Source organism: Temnothorax longispinosus, chromosome 4 (genome assembly GCF_030848805.1).
Source record: "Temnothorax longispinosus isolate EJ_2023e chromosome 4, Tlon_JGU_v1, whole genome shotgun sequence".
NCBI lineage: Eukaryota > Metazoa > Arthropoda > Insecta > Hymenoptera > Formicidae > Temnothorax > Temnothorax longispinosus.
The window spans coordinates 16,791,107-16,818,239 of record NC_092361.1 but is presented as its reverse complement, the minus strand read 5'-3'; the positions used below and the strand labels follow the sequence as shown (position 1 = coordinate 16,818,239).

The 27,133-nt window shown below is 36.4% G+C and overlaps 2 protein-coding genes and 1 long non-coding RNA gene across 3 annotated transcripts; 1 reads left to right on the top strand and 2 right to left on the bottom strand.

Moving 5' to 3' along the window:
• The first annotated feature begins 14 nt into the window (after window positions 1-14).
• LOC139811911 (uncharacterized) lies at window positions 15-25,680 on the top strand. The gene is made up of 3 exons (XR_011731773.1): window positions 15-679; window positions 14,504-14,626; window positions 23,097-25,680. It is a non-coding gene; the product is annotated as an uncharacterized lncRNA (long non-coding RNA).
• LOC139811910 (uncharacterized) lies at window positions 15,090-20,457 on the bottom strand. The gene is made up of 2 exons (XM_071776408.1): window positions 20,294-20,457; window positions 15,090-18,695 (listed from the first exon to the last, which is right to left on the bottom strand). The coding sequence occupies exons 1-2, from the start codon at window positions 20,311-20,313 to the stop codon at window positions 18,365-18,367; spliced, it is 351 nt and encodes a 116-aa protein (XP_071632509.1). The 5' UTR covers window positions 20,314-20,457; the 3' UTR covers window positions 15,090-18,364.
• LOC139811906 (uncharacterized) lies at window positions 20,447-27,133 on the bottom strand. Its single transcript, XM_071776398.1, has 6 exons — window positions 27,008-27,133; window positions 26,226-26,931; window positions 25,919-26,057; window positions 25,687-25,805; window positions 22,441-22,535; window positions 20,447-21,659 (listed from the first exon to the last, which is right to left on the bottom strand). Exons 1-6 carry the CDS (start codon window positions 27,040-27,042, stop codon window positions 20,447-20,449), a joined length of 2,307 nt encoding a protein of 768 aa, XP_071632499.1. The 5' UTR covers window positions 27,043-27,133.

Sequence of the window (27,133 nt, the reverse complement as noted above, 5' to 3'; positions counted from 1 at the left end):
CCGATCGCTCTATGAATCGCACATCGCCGGATCGTGCGTGGCGCGCCACGGCCTCTTCCCCTCCGACGCCGTACACGACGGTGGAGCAAAGCGTGATACGCGCATGCACCGTGGCCCGCACGCACGAGATCGAGCCCGCGGAGCGGAACTGGCTTGCGCAATTCCACGCGAGACTCCTGGCTCCACGACGACGTTGCCGCGCCGTGCCGTGCCGTGCCGTGCCGTGCCGCGCCGTGCCGCGCCGATCCGAACCGGGCCGCGACGGCCGCGCCGCGGCCGCGGCATGGTTTGGCCGCTCCTCTCTCATGTCATGTTGTTGTCTGCCACACGTTTGATAATCGGCACCTCCGTCCGGACGTGCGTACGTGACGTGCCCTTACGCGTTTCCTCTCGCGAACGATTTCCGGCAACGCGCATTTTCGCTTCATCCGATCGATTGTTACTCGCGTTTTGTCTCTTTCTCCCGATTTGCCGAGCCGGGATTATCTTGCAATAATGCATAAATTGGAGTCAAAGCATTGATTGACGGCTCGATATTGTTTCGTTGATCTACAAGTGAATCTGACGTGAACGAGGTGAGCTATTCACGATGGTGTCCAATGGAGACCGCGAAGAAAACGTCGGTTGATCCACGAGGGTCAACCATGGAATCATCACGATCGAAAGTTTGGAGTACAACGTAAGGAACATAAGTACAATGTGATTTGCATATCGTATTGTACATTGCTGTTGTAAATCAGTCGTCTTACATCTTACATAGGTACTCTTGTTCATTCGTCTTATTATGTTCTTATTATGTTACAGATTTTATATCATCAAATTTATGACATTTATTTTTATATTTATTTGAATATATATAATTACAAGAACTCCAGTAATTGCTGTCAGGAACTATATATAAGGAAAACCTTAATACTTGATTGATGAATTATCTAAGGAAAACTGTAATACTTGATTTTTCTTAATAACAATAATTAAACTTTTCACACAAATATTTGTAATTATTATACATTAATTAGATTAGAAAATAGTATGCGCAGTTCACGAGTGAAGTTTTTGGAAAATTAAAACCTCTGATGTATTATTCTCCATTTTTTATCTATAATAATAATTAAATATTTATATCTTTCTCTCTCTCTCTCTCTCTCTCTCTTGTTCAATTGCACAATCTGATACAGGTATAGTGAATCGTAAAGCTTAGTAAATGTAGTAAATAAATCTTTAAAATTGAACTATTGTTCACGCAGGTTATACGGGTTAAAATAACGATTTTCACTTCTATGAAATTTTTATTTCTATTAGAAACTTAAATGTATTACACGTTATGACATGCTTTCCTCGCTCGCTGTAAGTTTGCTCGATCGTTTATGCCATTTGACATTATTGTCAAATGTCTCTTTTGCATCTAAAAAGCCTTCTTGTCATTTAATATGCTGCGACGTAAATTGGAATTTTCTAACTCTATTTATTTTGAGTGGACGTCTTTCAATTCCTCTGTCACCTCACGAAGCATATAGATAAAAAGTAAGGGTGTCCAGGTATTTTATAGAACGGAGAAACAAATGGTATGCTAAGCTACCTATATCTGCCCACATTCTCTACCCACGATCTCATTTGAATTTTCATTGACGTCATCGAAATTTTTTCCATGCTTTATTCGCGCGAGATACCTTTAACTTTACGTAAATGTCGTCGCGTGTCATTTATTATCTACAGGCAACAAGTATCTTGGAAAATTAATAGCTAATAAAAGGTGTGACACAGCTGCTTTCTTTAGTTTTCCGAAAGTATCTCTGCCCATCTCACATGAACAAAAGTTGCGTCAATGTCCGTCCCGATAACATTTTGTGTCATAAATAACTTAGACGCATCCTAAGTAACCACAAACCCAGATAAGATAAACTTTTAATAGAAATATCAATCTAACCAATTGTAAGAGTAAATAACTGGAGCTTAAGTTCTTTATAATATTGACAGAAAATTAAAATTATTCATCGAGATTATCATCAAGATTATCAAACGAAACTGAATTTTTATTTTAATTCTCAAATATGAATATATTTTTTTACATCACAAATCAAACGTAGAAATTTGATAAATTATCTAAAAATCTACCTAATCAATATACGACACAGTATATTGAAACAGTAGGTATGTAGATCTGTAAATTATTATTAACAATGAAAGAGATACACAAAATTAAAATCAGAACAAAGATTAAAAATCTATTCTAATTAATCAGCCACAAATCTTTTAAACAACATTGAAACAATGAAGAATAGTGTGTTTATTAAACTAGTCCGGAGTTAACAAAAATATTTTTATCGAGGAAATAGAAATATCTCCTTTAAAGCGACCTTATAATATGTACAAAAGATTAGAAAGATTCTATTTTAGATTCTAGTTTTCTTATGCTAATGTTGCAGCTGTTTTTATTGTGGCATATGCCTAAAGTAGATGGAAAGTATCATAAAAATAGTTTCAATAAAATTAAATATACTTAGAAGTATAAAAGACTTTCCTTATTGTCTTAAATGCTTATTTCAAAACATATTTGGGTCTAAAAGCTATAAATCTTGCTGTTATCTTTATCTTAATCTTTATACCGATTCTAACGTCACGTACGAAAAGTAAAAGTACTTGAAATCGAAATTCCATTCATTCTTTTCTGAAACTCATTCTGATCCAGATTCTAACGTCCCCGATTAATATTAAACTCGTTATTAAACAATTTAAAAATTAATAAATAACGAAGAATTACAGTTATATATTGCAGAAAATATGGGAAATAACAAATTTTATAACGATTGTATTCATCTCTCGTAAAAAACCGCAAAAATATTAAAATGTATGTAGCATACATTTTATTAAGAGCAGCTAAAAAACGTTTATGACAATAAATAGCCGCGTCATTTTGCTGATCGATCCCGTCGGCGTCCTCCGACATGGCGTCCATTAGCCGACGGGGAGAAACCGACAGCACGCAACGGCTGTGCTAGATAGCGTACACGGTTTTTTTTTACTGTCGATATTCCATATACAGTTATATAATTGTTACAATTAAAGTTGCATCCACGATACGCACAAAAAATGATTTCGACATGGACGACATGTTACAAAATTAACTCGCTCACGGCATCGCGTTACAGAAAAGAAATTAAATTACAAGGATAAGTATTATTCTATACATTTATTTTCGAGAAAGTATAACGTCTTAAAGATTTTTTATAGAACTAATTATAGCCCTCCAAATAGCCTTGAAAGCTACCTTAATGGATCCCGATGACCAAGGTTTGGGGGTGTTTTACTGGGGGTGTCGTATACCTGAAACGCATATACCTGATTGTATACCTCATGCGTATACCTGATTTTTTTTGTGGGTTAACCCGTTACGTTGAAGCTACCGACAAAGAGTTCGCCGACAATATGTTCGAAACCATTTCGTTGACACCGAATTTGAGCGGCAATATGTGTTCATCGACGTACGGTATTCACCGACGCGTGCATTCTATATTTACCAAAAGTTTTCCGTTTGTTATTGAGAGTAAAATTTTTGAGAGCAAAACAGGTGAAATTCTATCGTCGCAAACGTTCGCGGAACTATAATTGATTGCGTGCCTAATCGAATATACAACGAAGATACAATTAGCGTGAATATGATACTTGCATTTATTGAGTAGAGATATTTAGAAATTATTAAAGATACTCGTATTTTATTAACACAGAAGTTAGTGAGTGTGCATGAGAGTCAATGTTTATATTAGTGAATGTACACACTACCTACCAAACATAGTCTCGGCGAGATAATGAAAGCAAATGTCGACAAAATCTTTATCGAAGATCTCAATGTAAATCCCTCATCACGGGCCTCTTTTTCGCATTAGCATATTTAATATGTAACTTTAAGTTTACTTAGTTTTCTCTATATATATAAGTTATAGAAGAGAACAACTGTGTAAAAATATCATCAAAAGATCATACTTTTATGCAGAGAGTTATTTTGAATGAAGTACAATGAGAGCATTGAATACTAATTTCGTAATTCGATTTCAACATACAGCATACTATAAACTATAGCAGATAACATCCCTTATTATTACTTCATATTATCCGCAGACCATAACATCCTAAAAGAGATTCGTCATTTCCATTCTTGCGTATCGTAATAAATGCCGGAAAATTATTTCAGGTACGTGTTTCCGACGCTCCGTGTTGTTTCCTTTCCTATTATAATCTAATAACTTTTAAATAGATAATTCTAAAGAAAAAAAGGGGAGAGGAAAAAGAGAAAAAAGAATATTAACTTGAAAAAATACAGCTATTTTATTAAAAAATATAACTAAAAATTATATTCTTCATATTACATAATATTTTTTACGCTTCCTAAAATTATTTGCAGCTATGAGAGTTCTATTTTGAACTCTACGGAATGGCTGTGTTGCCCCAGGCTTATTTAAAGCATAATGAGAAAACATATCTTTATTCATGAATTTATGATGTATTGAATTTGAACACTCCTATCTAAAACTGAAATGCTTATCTCCGCGAAAACTTAATTTTAAAAATATACCTTAGATTGTGTGTTTTAAAATAATTCGAAAATTTTTATTTATTAATATCATTTATACAATATGTGATTTAATATGCGAAAATTCTTCGAATTTTATTTATAAAATCATAAGCTATAAATTATATCTCAAAAACGTGGTAAACGTGATTTGGAGTCTTTCCTCGCCTGCGCGCTCTTTATTTGTTCACGGGGAATGCTGTTTAAATAACTTTCACATAAGTTTGCGTAAAAAGCGAAATCCCATGAGCAACGGCACGACTCGTTCATAGCTTTATGATCCAATCCGGCCCGAAGCGCGAAAAGAAAATCGCGGAATATCGTTCCGTCGACGCCGCGACGCGGCGACGTCGAGGAATCGACGGCACACAACTCGATGATTCAAGCGTTTAGAGTCGGCTAATACTTTACTTGAGAGATTCGTAAACACACACGTATACACACAATATGTGTGTATATATGTATATACAGGCGCGTTCACAAACGAGGAGCAGCGGCGCGTTCGTTACAACGTTAGATCCTCACCGAGCACCCACCTGTACACCGTGTCTTTATCGAGCCACGAATTGTTTGCGGAATGAAAATATTGTCCTTGTAAACAAGTGACTACATTGTGCCGGGCGCGCCGTTCTCTTCGTTATAACAAATCGCTCCCTCCGCGCTGCTTGGCCCCTTGGAACCCAAGTACACGCAATCGAGAGAAAGAGAGAAAGAGAGAGAGAGAGAGAGAGCTGTTTGTTTCGGTTAGTACAAATCCTTAATCTACGATTAAACAACGATTTGCTATTTGATCTAGATTATCGCGTATCGCAGGCCTTCATCGGGCTGATCGAGCACTCAACAAACGTGCGTAAACGCAACGATTAATTGAATGCACAGATATATTGCACAGATAAAAAAACGAATAGATAATTTTGCACAGATAACAAAATATTTTAAGAAAATCTTTCTTCTGCGAAAACTTAAGTAGATGACTAATTATGCCATTACAATGAAATGAATGGCTCCTTTATAAAACAAGGTTTTTTTTATTAGAGAAAAGGAAAGGCAAATTAAATTTCGATTACAAATAGTCCATAAAGGCTTATTCTTCACTGAATTTCAAGCAAATTCTTTAATTTAGCAAAAATTTGATTGAAAATTACGTTCTACGAAATATTTAAATTTAAATAATGTTTTAAAATAGTTTAATTAATATAAATTAACAATTTTTCAATTAATCGTTGATTGGGTTTGCTATACTTGAATTTAATTTCTAATACCAACTATTACATGCATGAAAATTTTGAAATAAATGTTTTTCAAAATAAATTTATAACTGTTAAAAAACTTGTACGCGATTGTGGTTGCGAGCTATCGGCGCAAGCGAGTTAAAATTTTTTAACTGCATTTCCATTACTATTCGAATTATAGGGGCAAATGTGCGTTATATTGCGTGATTACGCAAACTTGTGGCACGCCAGCCCTAGAACGGTTTATTTGAAAATTTTATCTCCTCGAAATTGCCCCGTTTAATTTTTACTTGTCGCAGTTGATTAACGATTCATTTATTATTCACGAATGGATTATAACGTTATATTAATGGCGCAAATACGTTATTGCTCATTCACGGATATTAAATCAATTAAGTATTATATTTTAAACTCGAAAGTTACTTTAAAACATGAATAACCGATGTTAATGACGCAAAAGTAGAAGAAAATATTGCATATAAAAATAAAAACAATCATTTATTCGTTGTCACGTGACAGATTAACAAATTGTCTTTATTTTAAGTACACACATATATCCCTGTGAGTATCAAAAAGTTTGTGCTCCCTAACGTAACGCGAATAAAAACGGTCAACACAGGTCGACAAAAAAAATTTTCTTGTCAAGTAAGTCTAATCAGAGTAGATGTTTCTTATAGATTTTTGGTCACAAGAAACAATGCTATTGTCCATCACGGCAGGTTTTACAGTCATTTTAAATTTTAAGATAAAAAATTTCAGCAACTTATTTAGGAAAAAATATATAATAAATCACTAACCGTCAATAAAATAATAAAAATAGAAGAATGTTTGATTTACACATTGATTCCTTATTAGCAAAGGATCAAAAATCGTCTCACAAATCACGCATAATCAGAGTTCCTGTGGAGAACCGTAAGTAGTGCCTCACTGAATGACGTGGCTCACTCGAAAGTTGATGGAATAGTCATATCTTCTACAGGATATTTATCGGCTAAACACATTTTTGCTATTAAAATGTCACAATTTTAATGTGACTTATTAAAACAAAAATGAAAAGAAAACCTTTTTTTTCATATTGAAATTTAATAAAACTTATTCTTTTACTCTGAAAAATGTGTTCTATCAGTCATTTTAAAATTGTACTTTTCCATACATTTTTAATAAAATTGCTAGGAGATTTTATTACGAAGAGAACGGTATCAATAACATTGAAATCTGACCATTCGTTCTTACTAATCTTGCCAAACATAAAAAATATGCCTGCTTTTCTACGCACTATATCCTTAATAAATATTTTTACTATTTGTGAGACAATTTTTTATCCTTTGCTAATAAGGAATCACCTAAAACATAAAAAAAACATTCACCTATTTTTGTTACTTTATTGATGATTATAATGATTTATTACACATTATTTCCCTATAAATAGTATAAATCACTGATTTCTCATCTTAAAATTTAAAATAACTTTAAAATCTGACGTGATGGGGCAATTTGGACAGTGGCATTTTGTTTTTTGTGACCGAAAATCTATAAGAAACACACCTACTTTGATTAGAGTTATTTGACGATAATTTTTTTGTCGGTCTGTGTAATCAACGTACAAATGGCTCTTCCATTTTTCGTACTTTTAGACCTGAGAAGCGTGAAATGGCTAAATAAAGTGAAAAGTTTGGATTTTACACGGTCGAATTCCGTGACGTATTAAACGTTTATGTAAACCACATAATATACTCGTGCTCGATCATTGAGTATATTACCTGGCGATCGAGTTGGTGTGTGCCTGGGATTGTTTAACTTTCGTGAGCCGGAAAAGGTGCAAGTTTGAGGCTCCGGGGCAGCTTGATAAAAAGTGTTTTGTCATTTTTATAAGGGGGACAAAGAGGGTGACAGAACGGCCGGCTGGACCGACGCTACTTTGTGGAGTTCCTAAAGGATCCTACCTGGATCCACGTGGGTGGTCCTCTCTCTCTCTCTCTCTCTTTCTCTCGCCCCTCTTGTATTATTAACGCCGGTGATAACTCGTAGGCACACAAGAACGTTATACCGCCCTTCCTTCTCTCGGACTTTCGTTCGTTTTCACTTTTTCTGTATGTGTTGTATTGCTGTCTGAATGGCGCTCGCTTCGTACATCCGCGAAAAGGGCGATCGTATATTCATGGAGACGAAGAGATCTTTCACATCAGATTCTATCCTGTATCTATTTACTCATCCATTCATTTTCATTTAAGCTTTTCAACACCAAATTATTTTTCGACATTAGAAGACAACTTCCGTTATTTTCTTTTCTACGAAAATATCTCTCTATATCTTTCTTCTTGTCGAATGTAGTACCTAATCAATAATTACTAAAATTAATAGTAAAATCTAATTTTTTTCTAACTTTTACCTGACGGTAATTTATCGAATCTATAATATGATTAGTGTGCAAGCTTTCAGTTCTTCTAAAAACAAATAATTAAAGAATTTTTGGCAAAAATCTATCAATATTTTGCGCTGGTGTTTACTATAAGAGTGCTTTTAAATTTAGGATACTCCGGATGTTCCCAATTTTGTCTGACTCTTCGTATATCCTTTGGAAATCTATGGCAGATCTCGGTTTGTCCTAGAAAAATATTTCTGATGGACATTCTGGATGGACAGAAGATTATACCTGTCGCCCGCGATTGCGGAAAGCATAACATCGACCAGATTTGTTTTCCTAAGGATTCACTCGTGTCGAGACGCCAATATTTCGCGTAAAAAAAAGGGAAAGTCAGGTGTGTCTTGTGACTGTGTCAAGAGATCAGCATTTTATGTAGTGAGAAGAAAAACAGGTACATCTATCTTCTAGACATGTCCTCAAAACACAGTGCGGCGCGATGTAGGTCAATTTTTCGGCTCGAAAATATCAGTAATTGGAGAAGTGTGACAAATAAAGTACGTAAAGGTATAAAGTAGAGGATAATAGTCTCGAAAGTGGATACCGTTTCAATTACGTTAATTAGAATAGCTCATCTCCGCCTTGACGAATATCATTATTTCTAAATGACTCTTATGCAATGCACATAACACTCATCCAACAAAAATGATTTTTTTTAGCACAAAAACGAGGGTAATGATTTTTAGGTGCTAAATATGATCCCGTTTCAAATTGCTCTATCACGTCACAATTTGAAGAAATTTGCGGTTAAAGTTGCAAATAAAGTTATTTTAATGTATTTTGGCATATTATAACCACAAAATGTGACGTATTGGAGAAATTTTATTAAAATTCAATGTATTGTTAGGAATTTTATCTTTTAAAAGGAATTTGTTGTGTCGGTTAAAACGATATTTATACAATTAAATACAGGCTATTGCGTTAAAGTTGCCACTACTTTGATATTATGATATTATTGATATATAGATTTTCTATCAATCATAAATATCCTTTAAATCATAATCGACACAACAAATTTCCTTTAAGGGATGAAAGGCCTAACGATAACCATTTAAAATAACCCTTCTTAGTAATCCTTTTTTGTCAACCGCAAAATTTTTCAAGTTATGACGTAATAGAGCAATTTGGTAAATGGGATTGTATTTGGCGCCCAAAGAGCTACGGGAAACGATAATCTTCGTCCTTGTGCATTTTTTTCTCTTAAATAACATCATAACTTCCTTTCAGGTATCGAAATAAATCAGAATCGATCTTAACCCCGACGTCGAAAATGTATACAGCTGCGACCGGTCTAAAGTTGACCGGTCGCACTAAGCCACCAGTGTAAACGGACGTATTTTGACCGAAGTAAATCGTTGTCACAACGTGCGGAAAGAATATAAGAAACATATTAATCTCGTGTTAAGCGCTAATTTATATAAGCCAATTTTTCTAAAAAAAAATCGCAAATAATCCTAATCTTCTCGCACTTTCTTTTGGGAAACTGTCCGGGATTTGAAAAAATACACAGGATTTCTTAATTATAAGTATGCTCACAATAATACTTTTATATTTTAATGTTATTGTCCCGTCACGTTTTCAAAATCAGTTTAGAAAAAGAGAACATTAGTAACATCAAGGAAATTTTTTCAATTTCAGTATTTTTTTTTATATTCTTGTAATCTAAATGCAGTAAATTTCAGACATAGTACTTATGCATCAATTAATATAAAAATAATGGGGAGTGGCATAAAGCAAACTGCATATCAATATTGTTCGGAAAGTCGGCAAATAGTGAAGCATCGATAGCTTCTAAATGTTAATTAATTCTAAACGGCAATTATCCGATAATAGCCGTTGGATATTTGCGATCCATTCACGTTGCGAACGATATCGTAATTTGCATTCGAAAATGGGATTCATCCACAGAGAGTAATATTTACAAATTCAGCTTGTACAAACTGGCTAGAAAACTGTATATTAAGTATCATAAATGTTTCGAGATTTACTGCATATATTTTTACATGCATTATAATTACTTGTTGTATGTAATTAAGATAATAGGTATATAACAAAGACGTGTTGAGTCGATAATAGAGTTCAAAGCAATGTATAGTAACATGGTACAAAAAGTTTTCGATTATTTTAGCTCATATCTTGTATGTTTCATGCGTTATCGCGCCCCTATGGCGCACGAAAAAGATTGAACATTGTTTGAAAAATCATTCTAGGAAAGTAACGGTTTTAAAATCGTTAGCAAAGTTCGTGCGTGCGTACACCAATATTTGTCGAGATATTGGGTCCGACAGACCAATATTGAGAAATGCAGTCTTATCTTTCATCCTTGCATTATTATACAAAACTGATATTCGACATTTCCATTTTATCACGTCGACATTAAAATAAAAAGTTCAAATAATTGACTTAAATCTGAATGTGTGGAAGAAGTATTTCCTAGAACTTCATCACAATACACTAAAAAAAGAGCAGAATGTTGCTTCTCTTCTATATCTCCCGGATAACGACTGACCGCGCATAGCATTAGGGGAAAAATCTTTAAGAATTTCAAAGTTGCAAATCTGGCTGCCGAAAGGATTGAGAGGGCGAGCCGCGGGGGGGGGGGGACAGTCGCGGACGCCACCGGGCATATTGAGCCACTTAAAAAACGATATTTTCGATGTGTGTGCTTTATCGGGCGCAAACGTGGCGCAGACCGGATAGCCACGTGCTGTGCGTGCCTCGCCGTGGATTTCCCAGATTTGTGATCCCCGAATCTCGCTGGCCGTCCTATCTCCGACGAAAACCCTGGCACCGCGGCGCACCCTCGATCGGCACCCAAGGCAAAAATAATAGACTCGTCGCACGTTTTCATTCCCCCGGCGTGTGACGGAAGCCACTATCGACTGCACCCTCATCCTATGGGAAAGCTCTTCGAGGATAGGCGTAATCACGAAAATTCCACGCGAGCCACTCTAAACATCTTTGCACGAGACGACGACGTCGACACCGTGGCTTGACTCTTCCGCCAACGTTTAACCGATCAATTTTATATCTTTGTGCGCCGATACTTACATATTAGACTATATTAGAATTAGATTATATTGCTTATATGATAGTCTAATTATATACATGTATTGCGTATTACATGCTATTATATATTTATTGTGCTATTATATTTGTGCTAATTATACTTACATACTTATATAATATTTATCTATTAGCTCTTTCTTTATTAAGAGACTCGTCGAAAAAATTACTGCGTGTATCTAAAGACATTGCAATTGTCTGTCGTTAAATTATTCGAAATTCATTGATCTCTTGGTCGTGACCTTGTGACTCAGGAAAAATAAGGTTACTTTTAGATCATTTGTTTTTTTTAATTGATAAGTCACACAATCATTCAAGACCACTTATCTCTACCTTGACCTTGGTATTCTTTTGATTAAATACATGTCAGTTATAAAATACTTGTACGGATATCTACGAAGGTATACTATTTTGTAACATGACTTTCTTTCGGGAGATAATGCACAAGTTTTCTACTAGTTTTAACTCGTAGTTTATTTTTGAGTTCTGGACTTTGCTATTCAATATTTGAATACGACGATTTAAAGTCCAGTTCATCCATTCTATTATATAAAAGTCGAAGAAAACGTTCAAATGCCTATAATCCTATATGCTTCTATTTGTTGATAAACTCAAAAATAATTCGAAACAATACGGAAAGGAGTATCTTATTGTCTTCCTTCCATGATTTTTATTTATTTTGAACATATTTAGTTAGAACAATGGACATGAAACGTTAAAAAGAATACGCAACATTCCGTAACGTTCGCGTCTGAGAAGCGGGCCCGGAAAGATTTTTGATATTTTCCGAGCGGGAGAAGGACGTTCTTCTGCAGCGCGCGCGTAAAAGCACGTATGTGGCGAATCGATTGTGCAAACAAGAACGCCCCCGTCTATCGTCCTCTCGTTAAATTTCTGTTTCACCGTTTCAATGCAAACGTTGCGAGATATAAAAGTTGCAAGCAGGCCATCAGGCCAATCCGAGAAGTTTTGCCCTGTTTGCTCGGCGTGTCTAACTTATTAACAGCGTGTAATCGCAAATATGTAGTGTTGTCTATTTTTATATGTATTTTCGCCTACCGATATAGGCGATTTAAAAGGCGATATCTCAGACAAAAATATTAAGTCAATTTTTTTTTTCATTAAAATTAAAGTAAGCGCCATTTTTCAATTGTTAAAGACATTAGATGTAAAACTTTAGATGTCTCGGTAAAACATTGATTGTGAAATATTATAGTAACTAAGTTTTACGTTAAAATTCTGCTACGCGGCAAAGTCCGCTCGAGCTTGACTTAAATATTTAAACAAAAATTCAAAATATTTATATATATTGCCTTGCTTTTGGACCTGGGTATATATCTTACACCTAAATGTGTCGCTGGAATAATATAATCAAGATAGTCGAAACGAATACAAGTACAAGTCTAACGTACTTATCAAACAATATCTAGGGTTCAGGTAAAAAATAATTCTTTTCTTTGAAAAATGTAACGATTCTCGATATGAAGGTTCTGAAAGAGATGTACGAATTACACCTCGCACTAAATACGTCCGTATGATTCCGAACTTTATTTCCCTCGTACAAAGAATGTTGTTAGGAGCCGGGGGAATTCAATAGCCGCATTTAGCGTTAAGTGCGGAGGTGGACACACGGGCTTTGGTCATTTTTAACGAGCCGTGCCGCGCGGGGCATTGGTCGAAGTCGATCGATGAGAGAGCATTGGGTTAGACAGGCAGGTGGTGGATGAGTCGCCGCCGATCAAACGCCTCGAATTGGCAGCGATTTCTCGACCAGCGGCCGTAGCCAACTCCCCCACCGGTGAGCCAACCGCCACTTCCGTCGAGTCAATTTTAATAATTCCACCCCCCGCAATTCACCTTCGTACCGCGATGACTCGCACGATTTTTCCGGCAGCTTTCAATTATCCGAGGACCCGCACTCCCACGAGCGAGCGAGCGAACGCTACCTCGCGAAATATCGATCGATCCGTCGTTTCTTCTTTCCTTTTTTCTCTTTTTCTCTCTCTTTCTCTCGGTCTCTTTCTAAGCGATCGTCGCGTTAGCGGGCGTAGGCACTCGTACCGGAAGTGGGCGGAACGAGAAATTATGAGTTGTAGTAACGAGAAGGCGCGTTATCGTTGCCCACAATTACGACTCTTACGTCGTGGACGTTCTGTGGAAAAAATGTCCGAGCCGTCCCGTCGGCTAATTGGATGACTTAGAGTTACGTCCCCAAATTATCGCATACACGTCTTCCTCGCGAAGAATTTGACTTTAACGACATTGTCTTCAACGATATATATTTTCAATTATTTTTGACATGTAAACGGTTGAAAATGAACAAGTTTTTGGGAAACTTGCATAATTGCCGCGTTATTCAATTAATTTTATAAGGATATATCTTAATTTCAGTTTCATATATATCTTCTTTTGAAAGAATTTATATATAGAATATTATATATATATATATATATAATTGTGCTTCAATATTTCTCTACTTTTAGCAAAACGTTACGTCATTCCGCGATACAAATAGTTAGGTATGTGTGAATCTTTTAGAGGACCAAAAACTAAAACTTACATCAGCACGAATGGTGCGTAGTAAAACCGGATGTATACGAACGCCAGATACTCACTAATATATCCCTTTTAGTCATGGAAAACCGACGTTCAGTCGGCCGAAAGAAAGAAAAGATTGTGAAAAAAGTGCTGGTGTAAAATGATAATCGATTTATGAGGGCGGTGCTTTTAGCCGAGTCCCTTTTCTAAAATTTAAAGGGTCCTAGATTATTGCACGGAAAGACACAAAATCCTGCTGTGCAATTAAGTTATCTATGACGCAGAGAAACGATAATAAAATCACACAAGCTACGTTCTCAAGATACAGCGAAAAGTTCAAGAGAGATATTACGGAATTTTTTTCTTTAAACTGAATATTCTTTTAATTTATATCGTTACATAATTTATGAAATTACTAATAAGCTCTTCTTGAAACAGAAAAAATAATATAATTTTTTTTAAACTTATACGATAAAATTTAGAATTTCTCTTTATTAATGTTAAACTTAATGTTAAAATCTTTAAAAAGGACTAAAATTTGAAATGAGTTATACGTGAGAAAAATTAGGGAAAAGAATTGTAACGCCCTGCCGCGTTATTTATCTTCGTCCGTTTATCCTCAGACCGGATCTAAGCGACATCGACGCCATCGATATATTGGACCTTTTATTGTTCCAGTTCGATCTTCGTGGGAGGCTGCGCAGCGCGTAAAGATAAACATCCATACGCAAGAATAACATCTTCCAGATCCCTCTAATCACAACACTCGGAGGATACCCCGTACATAAGCGAGGAACACGGGTAGGAAAACACTTTTGATAGAGCCATCGGAAAAATGAGAGAGCGGCCTGGCAATTCATCAAGGGAGATCATTATTCGCGGTAACAGAGAAAACTGGATCACGCATATAACAATCTGGTGAATGATTTGCAACTTTCGGAAAAGTAAAAAAAACTGTGCGCATCATTTGAAAATTAAATCGAATCTTTTTTCGGTGCAAGTTTAATTAGAACGAATTAGATGGTTTTTCTGGAATCTTTTCATAGAATTACGATACATCAATTAATAAGGAGGAATAAGTAAAGAAGGAAGAACAGAAACAATTGTTCTAACAAGATGAACAATATGCTATGGTTATACGAGAAAAAATGCCAAACATAGCATTTTTAAATTAGCATTAATAATATTATTTTATTAATAGATATTATGTAATTAATATTATATCTAATAATCAAGGTTGTCACAAAACAATTGCACTAATCGATTTGTTTCATAAATCTGTAATTTTATTCAGATTATTTTGATACATTCCACGCTGTTCTACAACGTTTCGCAATATAATCGAAAATAGAACAACTTGAGCTACGCTCGATTCTAATGGCACTTCGAGTTCGCTAGAGAGGATAGTGTTACATCGTATACGCGTTACATAGTATTACGAATGTTTTAGATTAATGCATCGATTAATAATTTTGTTTGAGACATTCGGGTTTTTTTCTTTTTCTCACGTTATACGAATAAATAGATTTAAAAAAACGATCGAGATTTACATGAAATGTTACCAATGATTAATAATAAATTTATCCTGTAAATGATCATTTTTCTGATAAATTGAAAAGAACTGATAGGTGTTCATGTTGCAAAATTATTAATTTTCTTCGATATCGAGGATTAGCTTGAAAGATTTGAAAAATTTTGTTTATTCCTTCCTTCCTTTAAAATTCTAAAATATTGAATAATTTAGTCTTTAAAACTAAAGTAGGTTACATGATAAATGCTTTCATTCATTAGGATCATATATTATTCAGACTACAAAAAAAAATTGAAACGAATTCCATGCAGTACATTTCAACGTTATCTTTAGTTTCGAAGATAAAGAATACAATTTGACGGCATAAATTCCTATTAATCCTTCCTTAATCCAACCATTTTTAACAGAACGCAGAAATATCTCAACAAAACGTATCAGCGGCGAGACATACAAAATGGACATTAGATCTTACATGGAGGCACATGTGAGACTCGCGATACAGATACAGTCATCGAACAAGTTCATATAGGTTTACCTTATCGCGGCAATAACTTATTATCTCGCGTTCGGAGCAAGTTAGCACAAATTAACTTCTATTGATTTGTGTGAAGTGAAACGGATAACGAGTCCGCAATTATGGAGCCATAACGCTAACCAGTCTATACCTTACTCTGTTACGGCGTAGAATCTCAATCAGCCCACGCGAAGAATAGTATTGCGAAATTTGTTCAATCGACTTCTACAAAAAGTTATACAAAATATGACACGATATCTGCTTACAATATGCGTTTAGAGTGTGTCATCACTCGTAAAACTACGTCTACGTATTTATTGCCAGTTGGGAGATATATATATCGGTAAGGATATCTGCCATAATAAACCCGCAGGATATCCATAAAAATATCTGTGTGTAAACAGTACCGGCGAAGACACGTTATAGGTGGATAAATAAACTTGCATGTACAAACTTGCAACTGTATGATAATCTAAGTGTGAGCTCAAAGGCAGAAAATTGCAAACTAGACTCTTCTAATCATAGTAATAAAATTCGTAGCTCTTAATATTTTGACAATTTCACCCAAGATTTTTTAATGCATACGTTTCCACCGCGCATCGTTTAACTGCTTTTTAAGGTATGAAACTTATTTTTTGGCAAAATCGTACGGTAATGAGGTAACTATGCCAATAAACGGTATATTCTTTAGTCCATTTACAACGTAATGTAGTACCTTACCTCTCGCGCATGATAGCTAATGACAATAAAAGAATTTATAAGTACTTAAAAAAATGTTCTTAAACTTATGCGAAAATCTACTTATAATTTATAATAAATATGAAGAAGACTAAGAAGAAATAATATAGCTGCTAGTCAAGTACAAAGCAGATCTACTGTAAACAAAGTAGTTCCACATAAAGATGTAGGATATACGTATTAACGGAATATTTTAGTCTGCGTGCTTAATTCGAGAGTTAAATATCAGGCATAGTTTTTTAAATTAAGTGATCAAAATAATAGATTAGTACATAGTTAAGAATGGATAGATAGTGAAAGATATTTGGAAACGAGTAATCTATTAATATTAAAATTTGTATACCCACGTGAAGCTTTGTTTAATTAAAAAGCATAAACGACAAGGAATTTTAAGACTCATGTTACACTTTTATGTCCCGAAAAGCATATTTTCACACAACGATGATTGTCGAGCAAGCTTATCTATATTAATGAGCAGTAGATAAGATAAGATTCATTGTGGTAAGATAACAGATGAGAGGTACGAGAGAAATTAGTATTAACCCTTTGCGGTCCTAATTATTTCTCGGAAATGGGTGAGCATTAAGAATTTTGTCCTCAGTTTAATTCTCTTTAACACAGTTTAACGTGTAACTCTCCACTTATATTACTTGGAGGAATTTATGGACATTGTATAAAAATATTTGCAAGTTGCAATAGTTTGCAAGTTGTAATAGTACATTCGTACGTTTCCGGAGATTACCGTAAAACACTATGTCGAGCTAATGGAATACTGATTATGGAATTGCAAAGGATTAAATTAGCAAAAAATAAAAGTAAAAGGAGAAAGATGGAAAGTGCACGAAAGGAAAAGGCGATGTAACAAAAAAAAAACAAATGTTGTATAGATTGAAAATATAACATTTGTCGTGTAACAAGCAAAATTGAGCGTCACATACGCAATTGCGCAAAATAATCTAAAAAACAACGGTATTTTTTAAAGTCACAAGTCTTGAAAAATATTCAATTATCGCGTTTGAATCATTCTAGCATCAAAATGCAAAGCAAATATCTATTTTAACATGCGATCCGGTCGATTTCGGTATTGTTAATTATGCAGAAATATTTCGCGTAACAATATTAACGTTCAACAAAATTACACGCGCTTAATTAGAATAGCGCTTAATAGTAATAAATAATTATTTCGAAAATACATATGAATTATGAACAAGTCTTAATAACAATCAATGATCTATTAGCTAGTGATTGCTCTTTCTCTAACGAAGATGCGTAACGACCGTTTTGAGCTACGATCGGGTAAACGATCTCAAATGAAGACTATGATGATATGCATAAAGTTTTAATCGATAATAATATATTTACCAGTACGCTCTAGTGTTTGAATAACGCGCGAATAATTATAGAAAAGCGATGTATATTAAATATGTTACGATGAAAATAATTATTCGGTGTTCCTGCCAAATCTTACGTGTTGATGAATGCAAGAGTTCCAGATTACGTACGCACTAATAAAATCAAAATAATTAATAACGATGATTTTATAAAATCAAGACAGTCCATGTATTTAATCGCCGCGGTGATTTTACAAAAGAAGAAACATTTTCGAAAGATCAAATCGCTTACATTCATCAACCAATTTATTAACCAGCGATTTTATACAATCGCGAGAAAATGCATGAATGTCATTTTCAAGTTAAATGCTTTCATCGTACTATCTATAAGGCAACAATCGCGCTTCCGGAACATATACACTCACTCAAAGATCGGTCACCGGTCCGGATAAATTTACGCTACCGTCTATCACGAGGGTAATTTTGGAATCGCTCGCGATCGACGAGTTCTTGTCACTTCTGGACGTGTCTGGTTTTTCGTCGTCATCGTCATCATCGTCGTCGCCGTCCTCCGCCTCGTCCTGCTCGTCTTCCGACGATGAAGATAACGACAGCACCTGATTCGTCGGCTCCTCGGCCTGGTCCTCAGGAACGGGACACGCGCCGGAAGCCACGTCGCAAAAAATCCTGCTTACGGTTTCCGTGGCCGTGGCACCGTTCACCTTTTTACGCAGTATCTCCTCCAGCTTCTCCAGTCTGACAAATTACGTTTCGTGTCACGTTACATTCGTTCGTGCCGGCTTGGGAACAACGTGCCGTTTTTCCACCGCTAATGCATCCAAACATTTGCTAATGCATCCAAAGACTTGCCCAACAAATTCTTTAGCAGAGAGTAAAGCGAAAGTTTCAGCGGAAAGCCATGCTGCCGACTAGAAAACAGAAGAAAACGGTGCGATTCGGTGCTTGCCGTCCAGAGGAAGCGTGCGCTCGAAAATTTCTCCGGGAGACAGAAAAAAATCGACGGAGCTGAAGAGGAATCATGCAAGCAGGATTGCGTTCACGATACAGTTTATATAGATAAAATAATTTTGGAAAGAAAACCATATAACAATTCAACGAAAATGTAATCTAAATTATCGTTATTGTTCCACGTTACAAAATAAAAAATATCTTATTAAATCGGATCTAAAAATATAAATGACAAAAGAAAGCATACTTCCGAGTATTCGGATTAAACTTTTATAATATTTACTTTAAATTATAAAGAATAAAAAAAATTATAAAGAATAAAATTTCTGAATTATGGAAAATATGGCAACAGCAATTATTTCGTCAAGTTTTTGTTATGACGCTTAAGGGGATAAGAATGTGCAATGTGACTAACAAAATATGATACATACACACAGCAATACAGGTACAATAACAGATGTATACAAAATGCATATGTAAAATATGGTATAAGTAGGAAAAACATATAATACAAATAAGAGCATGCTGATAAAGCTGATAATGCCGTGCTGACAAATAAACGAACATTTAGTTAACATATACACATATTACATAATAATATAAAAATTTATGAAAAAATGTATTTATTGTACACATATGTGCTTTACATACATTTGATACATATTTATCGGCTATCTCTACGTAAGATAGAGAAGCAGGTACTCATCACGAATTAAGAAGGTATTAAAATTTCTATAAGCATATGTATAGCGAATAATGACAATGTATTGAAGTATTTGCATACTTAAATAGCAACTGGAGTAATTGCTAAGTCGATCTATGCAAAGCCCTTTGGTCATTAATGCTAATCAATTACTATTCTTTACCTTTCGTTCCATGAAAAGAACAGTTCCTTACACTGATAAAACACTTCGCTAGATGTAAAAAAAAAGTGAATAATACAATTATATTCATAGTAGATTAAAAATTTCTATTTCTGGTCAGCAGAAAGCCGACTTTCTCCAATTTCCTTTTAAGATGCAACGCTATGGAAAATAGTGCTGCAAAATGTCGCGGATGAATTATGTTACTCCGATATCTACATTAGCTAACTACATTGTTTATCATTTAAATCATATTGTTAACAAGTTATAATCACTGTAAAAGGAGAACTCGATGTATAAAATTCATCGGAAACGTAACTTAAATAAAAAAGGCGAAAATTTTTCTTTCTCTAAAAGTAACTTATACCAATATTTTCAGCTAACGTTTTATATGTACATGTTCAAAAATACGAATCTCCTTTGGATACCGGGAGTGACGTAATTCCTCCGAAGTGCCGGGGGGCACGAGCACCGACGAGCGTGTACGAAAAAGCATGCATGACGAGTGAATAATAGACCTACGTGCTATTCGATATGTACATAGTAGTAGCCTCTAGTAAAAAGCCCCTTGAAGCCCCCTTTTTCGCGAGTATTGGCGACGAGTAGCGTGGTGTATGGCATTCTTTCTTTTGACTTTTTTGCTCGGGGTGTGCCCCGCGCGTACGCGCGCATGACCTAGATATAGGCGGTGGTGTAGGTGGCACGTGAAGGTGCTGTTTGGGTTCTGGAAGTCAGGGTTCTCGTCGAGCAGAGGTCTTTCGGGACGATGGAGCCACCACCGATCACAACGACGTCCGGCACGTCGGTGATGGTTGTTCCGTGATTCGTGCGATCGTTATTGGGAAAACAATCCCCGTCCTCGTTCGCCGTGTCGCGATCGCTCCCGGGGGAGCCCGGTGGGACCATGTCGGCCATCAGGATCTTGGTCTGGTCCTGGCTTGGATCCTCGTCGCTCTCGCTGAACAACTTCCTCGAATTTCCCTTCTTCCGCCGCGGTTTCTTAAAGCTGCCTCGCTGATTGCGAAACTTGCACAGTTTCTGCCAGAAACTGTGATTATCCGAGTGATTGGTCAGCTTCTCCGCTTTGCTCGCGCAATCGCTCAGTTTATCCGGCAGATCTGTCTCTTCCTCGAGGACTCCAGATGATCCAAGATCATTTGCTCCATCTCTTTCCAGCATCGATAGCATCTTCGCGTCGTATATTCCCAGCTGATCGTCAGTAGATTCTTCTGGGATATCGGTCAATAAGACCTTCGTTCTTTTCTCCGCCTCGGTCGTCGTCGATTTTATTTTACCATCGTTTCTCATGACGTCGCGCGCTTCCTTCGCGTAGAACTCCAAGCAATCACCCAAATCTATCTCAGACAGAATTTCGGAAAGAGTCCCGTTATCCATAACTCCCGATTCCTGTTTTGCTATTATGTCGATGAACGATGTTACGTCATCGTTCATGCAAGTTATGGTGGTGTGACAGGAAGCCAGAAACATTTCCGCGCGTTTCCACGCACTTTCCTTCGTCGGCGACTCCTCGCAGGACACGGGTTCGGAGTCAGTCGCGAAATTTTGACATTGATCCACCTCGGAGGTGGGTTGAAAAGCCGCCACCTCTGCGGAACGGGAACGTAGAACGGAAGAAGCTGATGATGATGTGTGCGATGCGGGTGGGATGGCGGGGAGCGGGAAGCAAGTATCGGTAAGAGCGGTACGCACGGGGGTGCTGGTTATACAGGGCGTATCGAAAGTTACAGGCGTAACAGATCTGGATACCGCGAAATTTACGCACTTTGCTGCGTTCTCGGCCATGGTCCTGCACGCCCGCGCCTCCTGGAGCTCCCGTCGCAGCGCCAGATTCTCCTCCTCGAAGACTGCGATCTCGCGGTCTTCGTTGCTAGTGCGAATAGAATTGATTTTTCTTTCCGTTCTTTCTTTCTTTGTCAGAAGCGGGCTCCGACGTTGATTGCGGGGGACAGCGAACCGATTTAATTGGAGTTGTGAATGTCGTAAAACAATTTCGAGAATCGTCGAGAAATGAAGCGAAAGATGATTGAAATGACGTATACTTAAAATGGAACGAGAGAAGGTCATTGTGAATAATGATATGAGATATCTGGACAGTTCATCCAGAAGTGCTGATTCAAATGTTTCATCATTCAGTGACGGCTTTCACTTGCCTTCTATTTTAGCCACGTGACTCTATCGTAGAAAGCGTTGGACTAGTCTGAAGCTTTGCCGGACGCCAGATGACATCGTGGAGATGACATTCGACTTTAAGCAACGTTTAAATAATCATAAACGAAACAATATAGACGAGATGTATTGCACGCGACTTATTGGACAATAAGAATTGTTCGCTAAATTCGTTAGAAATAAATATTTGAGAAAAATTATGCATGTACCCCTATATATGCGTAGGGATTATGAGCGGAAAACAGAGCTAAAAATAGGAACAAATAGCTATGATAAACCATGGCCAATTATGGAGAAGTGATGTGTATAAATGGAATCAATTTTTTTTTTTCGACAAGCTTTATCAAATACGCTGGGATACTATCGTATTTTTTACCGCGCCTTTTAAATTATACACCGTCGGAACAGTGTTGGATACAAAACAAATACTAGAACCTAAAGCAAGCTTCTAAATATTTACAAATGCTAAAAAGCTTACTTACGTTGCGCTCAGCTTCAACGCCGTCACTTCCTCCTCCAGTTTCGCGACACGTTGGTCACTTTCTTCTTTCTCTTTCATAAGCTTCGCCAATTGATTCTGCAATAAAAAATATAGAAAAGTTAATTGTCAAGCAAAATAAGCTAACAAACAAATCGTATCACCGAAGCAGAACCGGAAAAAGACTATGCTGTAATTGTTGAACTAAAACCTTGCAAAAAAAATTCTTAGAAAAAATCGTAAAAATTCTAATCAAAATCAATAATATTCGCATTCATAGATCTGTGTAAATATTAGATCAGCTATATAGTAAGTTGGCGTATATTTTGGAGAAATTTTTGAACAGAACAAATAAAGATCTTGTTACAGCCCGTTCTTTTTTCGAATAATATATATTTCTTCGTTTTATCACAAATTTTGTTGTCACTTGATCAATTTTTCATTACTTTTACGTTAAAAATTCAAATGACAAATATAGATACTTGTTTTATAAAACCGCACAAACTTGTTATAGACGAAACTGATGTGAATTATTCTCTGGATAGAGCTATCTCAATTCTCAACTATTCCTAAACTTCTCCGTTTTTACACAAAATTAGCGTCGAGCGTAATTGAATTTTTTTCTTATCTGTTTTAACCACTTTATCTCGATGTTTAAAGGTAAACGCGACACGCTGGGAAATGTGTATTAAAAAAAAAAGGGAGGGAAAGGAGCTGGTAACCTTGATCGGCTCTCACGTGCAGCAAAATTTACATGGACGTGGAGATGGAGGGTCCCGGAGGTTCAATTACGAGATTGCCAATATGCAAGCGACATGGCGGTGGCGGCCATCGCTTCGGCTGATGAGGCTAATGGATGGTTGAAACCTGAGAAGAACGGCAAAGAGGAAAAAGAGGCCAAGGGAGAGGCCCCTGACAGCCACTAAGTGCGCTCCGTCCTTCTCCACCCTTCCCCAATCCCCCTCCCCCTTTCCTTTCCCGTCCCTTCGGTCCCAGCCCTGTTCGCTCTCGCCTCTGCAACACTCTGCCCGCTGCGGATGCCCTTATGTGAAACCTAATCACTTTTAGCGCGTCACGGATATTTCGTATTATGTCTACATTGCGTTCTCCGGTATCGGCCGACTTTATCAGCCGTCTCTCTACGGTTCGACCTTTCCCTCATCGCCCCTCGTCCCCTCATCGTTCACAGAGTCAAGTCGCGCGTGCAGCAAACCCTAATCGGCTGATGCGTTTCTCAAGGATAGATCATGAAGCCAATTTTTCAAGAAGCGTCGAAAAATCTTGTGACCTTTTTAATCTTAAATCTAATTTTTTTTTCTTTTTATTCGAATAATTGTATACATTCAAGCAGTGTTGTATTTTTAGTTTTACACTTATCGCAATACCGCTAGTAATGGCATGTGTAATAAAAGATTACACTTTATAATGCGTGATACGAGCTTAAACGGTGCAGTTACGAGAGAAAAGTACAATTTGAATTAGATAATGCAATATCTTTCTGTCTATGTTGTTAAATCGATATGCATATGCGAATGTATGTAATAACGACACATTTGCGTGTTTGTACCAATGTATACAATACTCTAATGCGTACCACAATTACATATCAAAATAACATACGTATATGCAGGAAGAAAATTGATTTTTTAGATAATTCATAATATGCGATCACATTCACGATTTTTCTAGATAATTCATAATATGCGATCATTCACGTTCACGATTTTTTCTATTATTAAAATTATTTAATTTTAATAATATAACATCGTAATGAAAAGGATATGCATGTAATAATGACCTCACACATGCATTTTTAGCAATAAATACCGCAATGGAAAGAAAATATGGAAAAAAATTCAATCATAAAAACAGTGTAAAAATTTAAAACAATGTAAATGTTAATTTAAGGGCCGGTTGTTCCAACCTGCTGGTAAGCTAATAGTTAAATCATATGTCTATCTTTGCCCAATGTAAAGGATAAACAAAGACATACATATGATTTAACTATTAGGTAGTTTAGCAACAGGCTGAAACAACCAGCCCTAAATGAATCTAATTAACTAAATCTACCAAGAATAAATTCTGCAAAGTGTCTGGTATAAATTTTGTTGGCAGGAAAGCTACAGATTTAATATTGGATCATACATATAATTTTATTTGCAGAATGATAGCAAAAATTCAGTAGACTTTGACTTGCCACGCAGTTTGACGCAGATTGGCAGCAGAAATAGAACAAAGTCTATATTCGACAGATTCTGTTCGGCTTCTGTCACTAATCTGCTATCAGATTATGTTAACAGGCGCAAAATACGAATTTAATACGGAGTTAACACAAATTTGCTAGCAATTTCTGAATTTACTGTTAATTTGCTAGCAGTGGATAATTTGCTTTCCGAGGAACCTATTAACGGAATAAGCGAGTAAGTAGGAATACAAACGAACGGAAACAAAATCAATTGTACAGATTTCGCATAAGTACGTTAACCGTGAGGGAAAGAGAAAGTTGGAAAAAAGACCGATAGGTACCACGATCACCTGGCTGTCCTAATCAAACAGAACGTAAGAATGTCTACGCAAACATTACGTCCATGATCGAGCCGGAAGAGCGAATGCCGAAAATATTGAACGGAGTGCTCATATTACCGTATCTCAATCCTGACACGAGCGGCACGAGAAAAAAAGGGAGAGCCATTGCTTTTGTTTTCTATTCCCATATTTTCCCATATATGTATAAATGAGCTTATAACATACACACACAAATGCACATGTCTTCTTTTATATGATTTGTGTTCTATCGAAGATTTTTAATATACTAGACACATTAAAAAATTAGGTTAACGATAATAATAAGACTTATACAAAAATATTAAAAATAATATTTAGTATTGCATAAAGATAATCTCAAAATTTTGTTTGCGTGTAGACTATCCTACATATTTGCTTTATTATTTTATTTATAAAGGGTTATTAACGTTTTTTACATATTGTTTGTATATGTTACTAATATTTGAGATAAAGTATTATATTATTTAATAAATAATTATTAAATACAGTTCAATTAAAACGTAACTACTTCTTAGTATTTTCGGCAGGTTATATATTCAAAGATAAAAGAAAATTTGAGAGAATTTAAGTATCAAATTATGTCACAATTAAACATTATTGCTCGAGAAAAATAATTCCTACATATAAATTAATATATAAAGTTCATAAATTAGTTAATAAATTAGTATATTCTATCTATACATACCTTTAGCTCGTCCACTTCTTTCACTTGTTGATTACATTTTTCTTCCAACATAAATTTGACCTTTGTAATTAAACCTTCTTCACAATTCCTATTTGCTTCTCTAATTTCACGTACAAGTTCTATAACAAATAATATATTCTATGAAAATAATGTAATAGTCGTCCTGTATAAAATTGAATGAAACTAGTAACAAAAATGATAGATATTAAAGTACTTTAGAATTATTCTCTACCTGATAACATTCCAGGTTGGTAGTCTGCAGGAGTACTGTGTTTACATTGCGCCCATTTTGCTTTTACATTTTCTAAATTCGACTTAGTTTCACTAAGTTCTTTAAACAATTGGCTGTTACATTTCTTTAGCTCTGTCATCTGCAACATATTTGAAAGAGATATATGTATTAATAAATATAAACAATAAGATACACTTTACATCTTAAGGACTAAGAAAGTCACTTACAAATAATCATGTCAATAATAAAACATCTTATTTTTAATCCAATATACTTCCAAATAAACAGAAATTGGACAAGTACAAACCTGTTCAATAAGCGACAGGACAAGCTTATTGCTACGGCTAATTGTCGTTACAGAACTTCCACTCTCGACACTGTCGGAATCGTCGCTGTCTGAGTGAGCCGAGTTCCCAGCAGGTCCTAACCCAGGATCAGAGTATCTTCTGTGCTCCGAATTAAGTTCATCGCCATTGACACCACTGTCTTTATTGGCGGTGGGCGGTAAACTGGTATAATCCCCATTTTGATGACCAATATGTACAGCAGACTCCAATATTCCATTTTCTTGCAGATCTCCATAACCATTAGCGACATTATTATTGGCACCAGGACGAACGTTCGCCAAGTGCTTGTTATAATGATGCCTTTGTCTACTGTGGACGGTTCTAATATTTGGCACCGGCATCGGCTGGTACATTCTGTACATCGTTGGCAGTGAAACCGGCTGCATAGCATACGTCATTGGCATCGGCGAGTAGCCGCAAACGCTCGGATCAGACATCGCGGTGAACAGACGTTGCCCGTTACCCGGCACATTCTGCGGCATGCTCGTCGACTGCCACAGCATCTGCGGGGGATATTCCACGCCAGCCACCAGGCCACCGTCCTGATCGTTCTGCGGAGCGTTCGGCCACGTGTCCAGCGGGTTGCTCCTGCGGCCGGATCGTCTCTTATTCTTCCTCGAGTGACTCGGTGGAGTCTGACGCGGCGGTCTCGACGGGTTCGACAACCTGCAAAGTAAGTCGTCTTGTTTACACCCGAAGCATAACCCCACGGCCGAGCGAGCGACGGAAAACGTTGACTCACCTCTGCTCCATCCTGGCGGGCGACTCGATCCGCATCAAGAGGACCTGGCTCCTCGCATGAGCGCGCGCGACATCCGCGAGACGGGGACGTTAGGCGAGCCGATCCAGCGCGTTCCAGTTCTCTCGC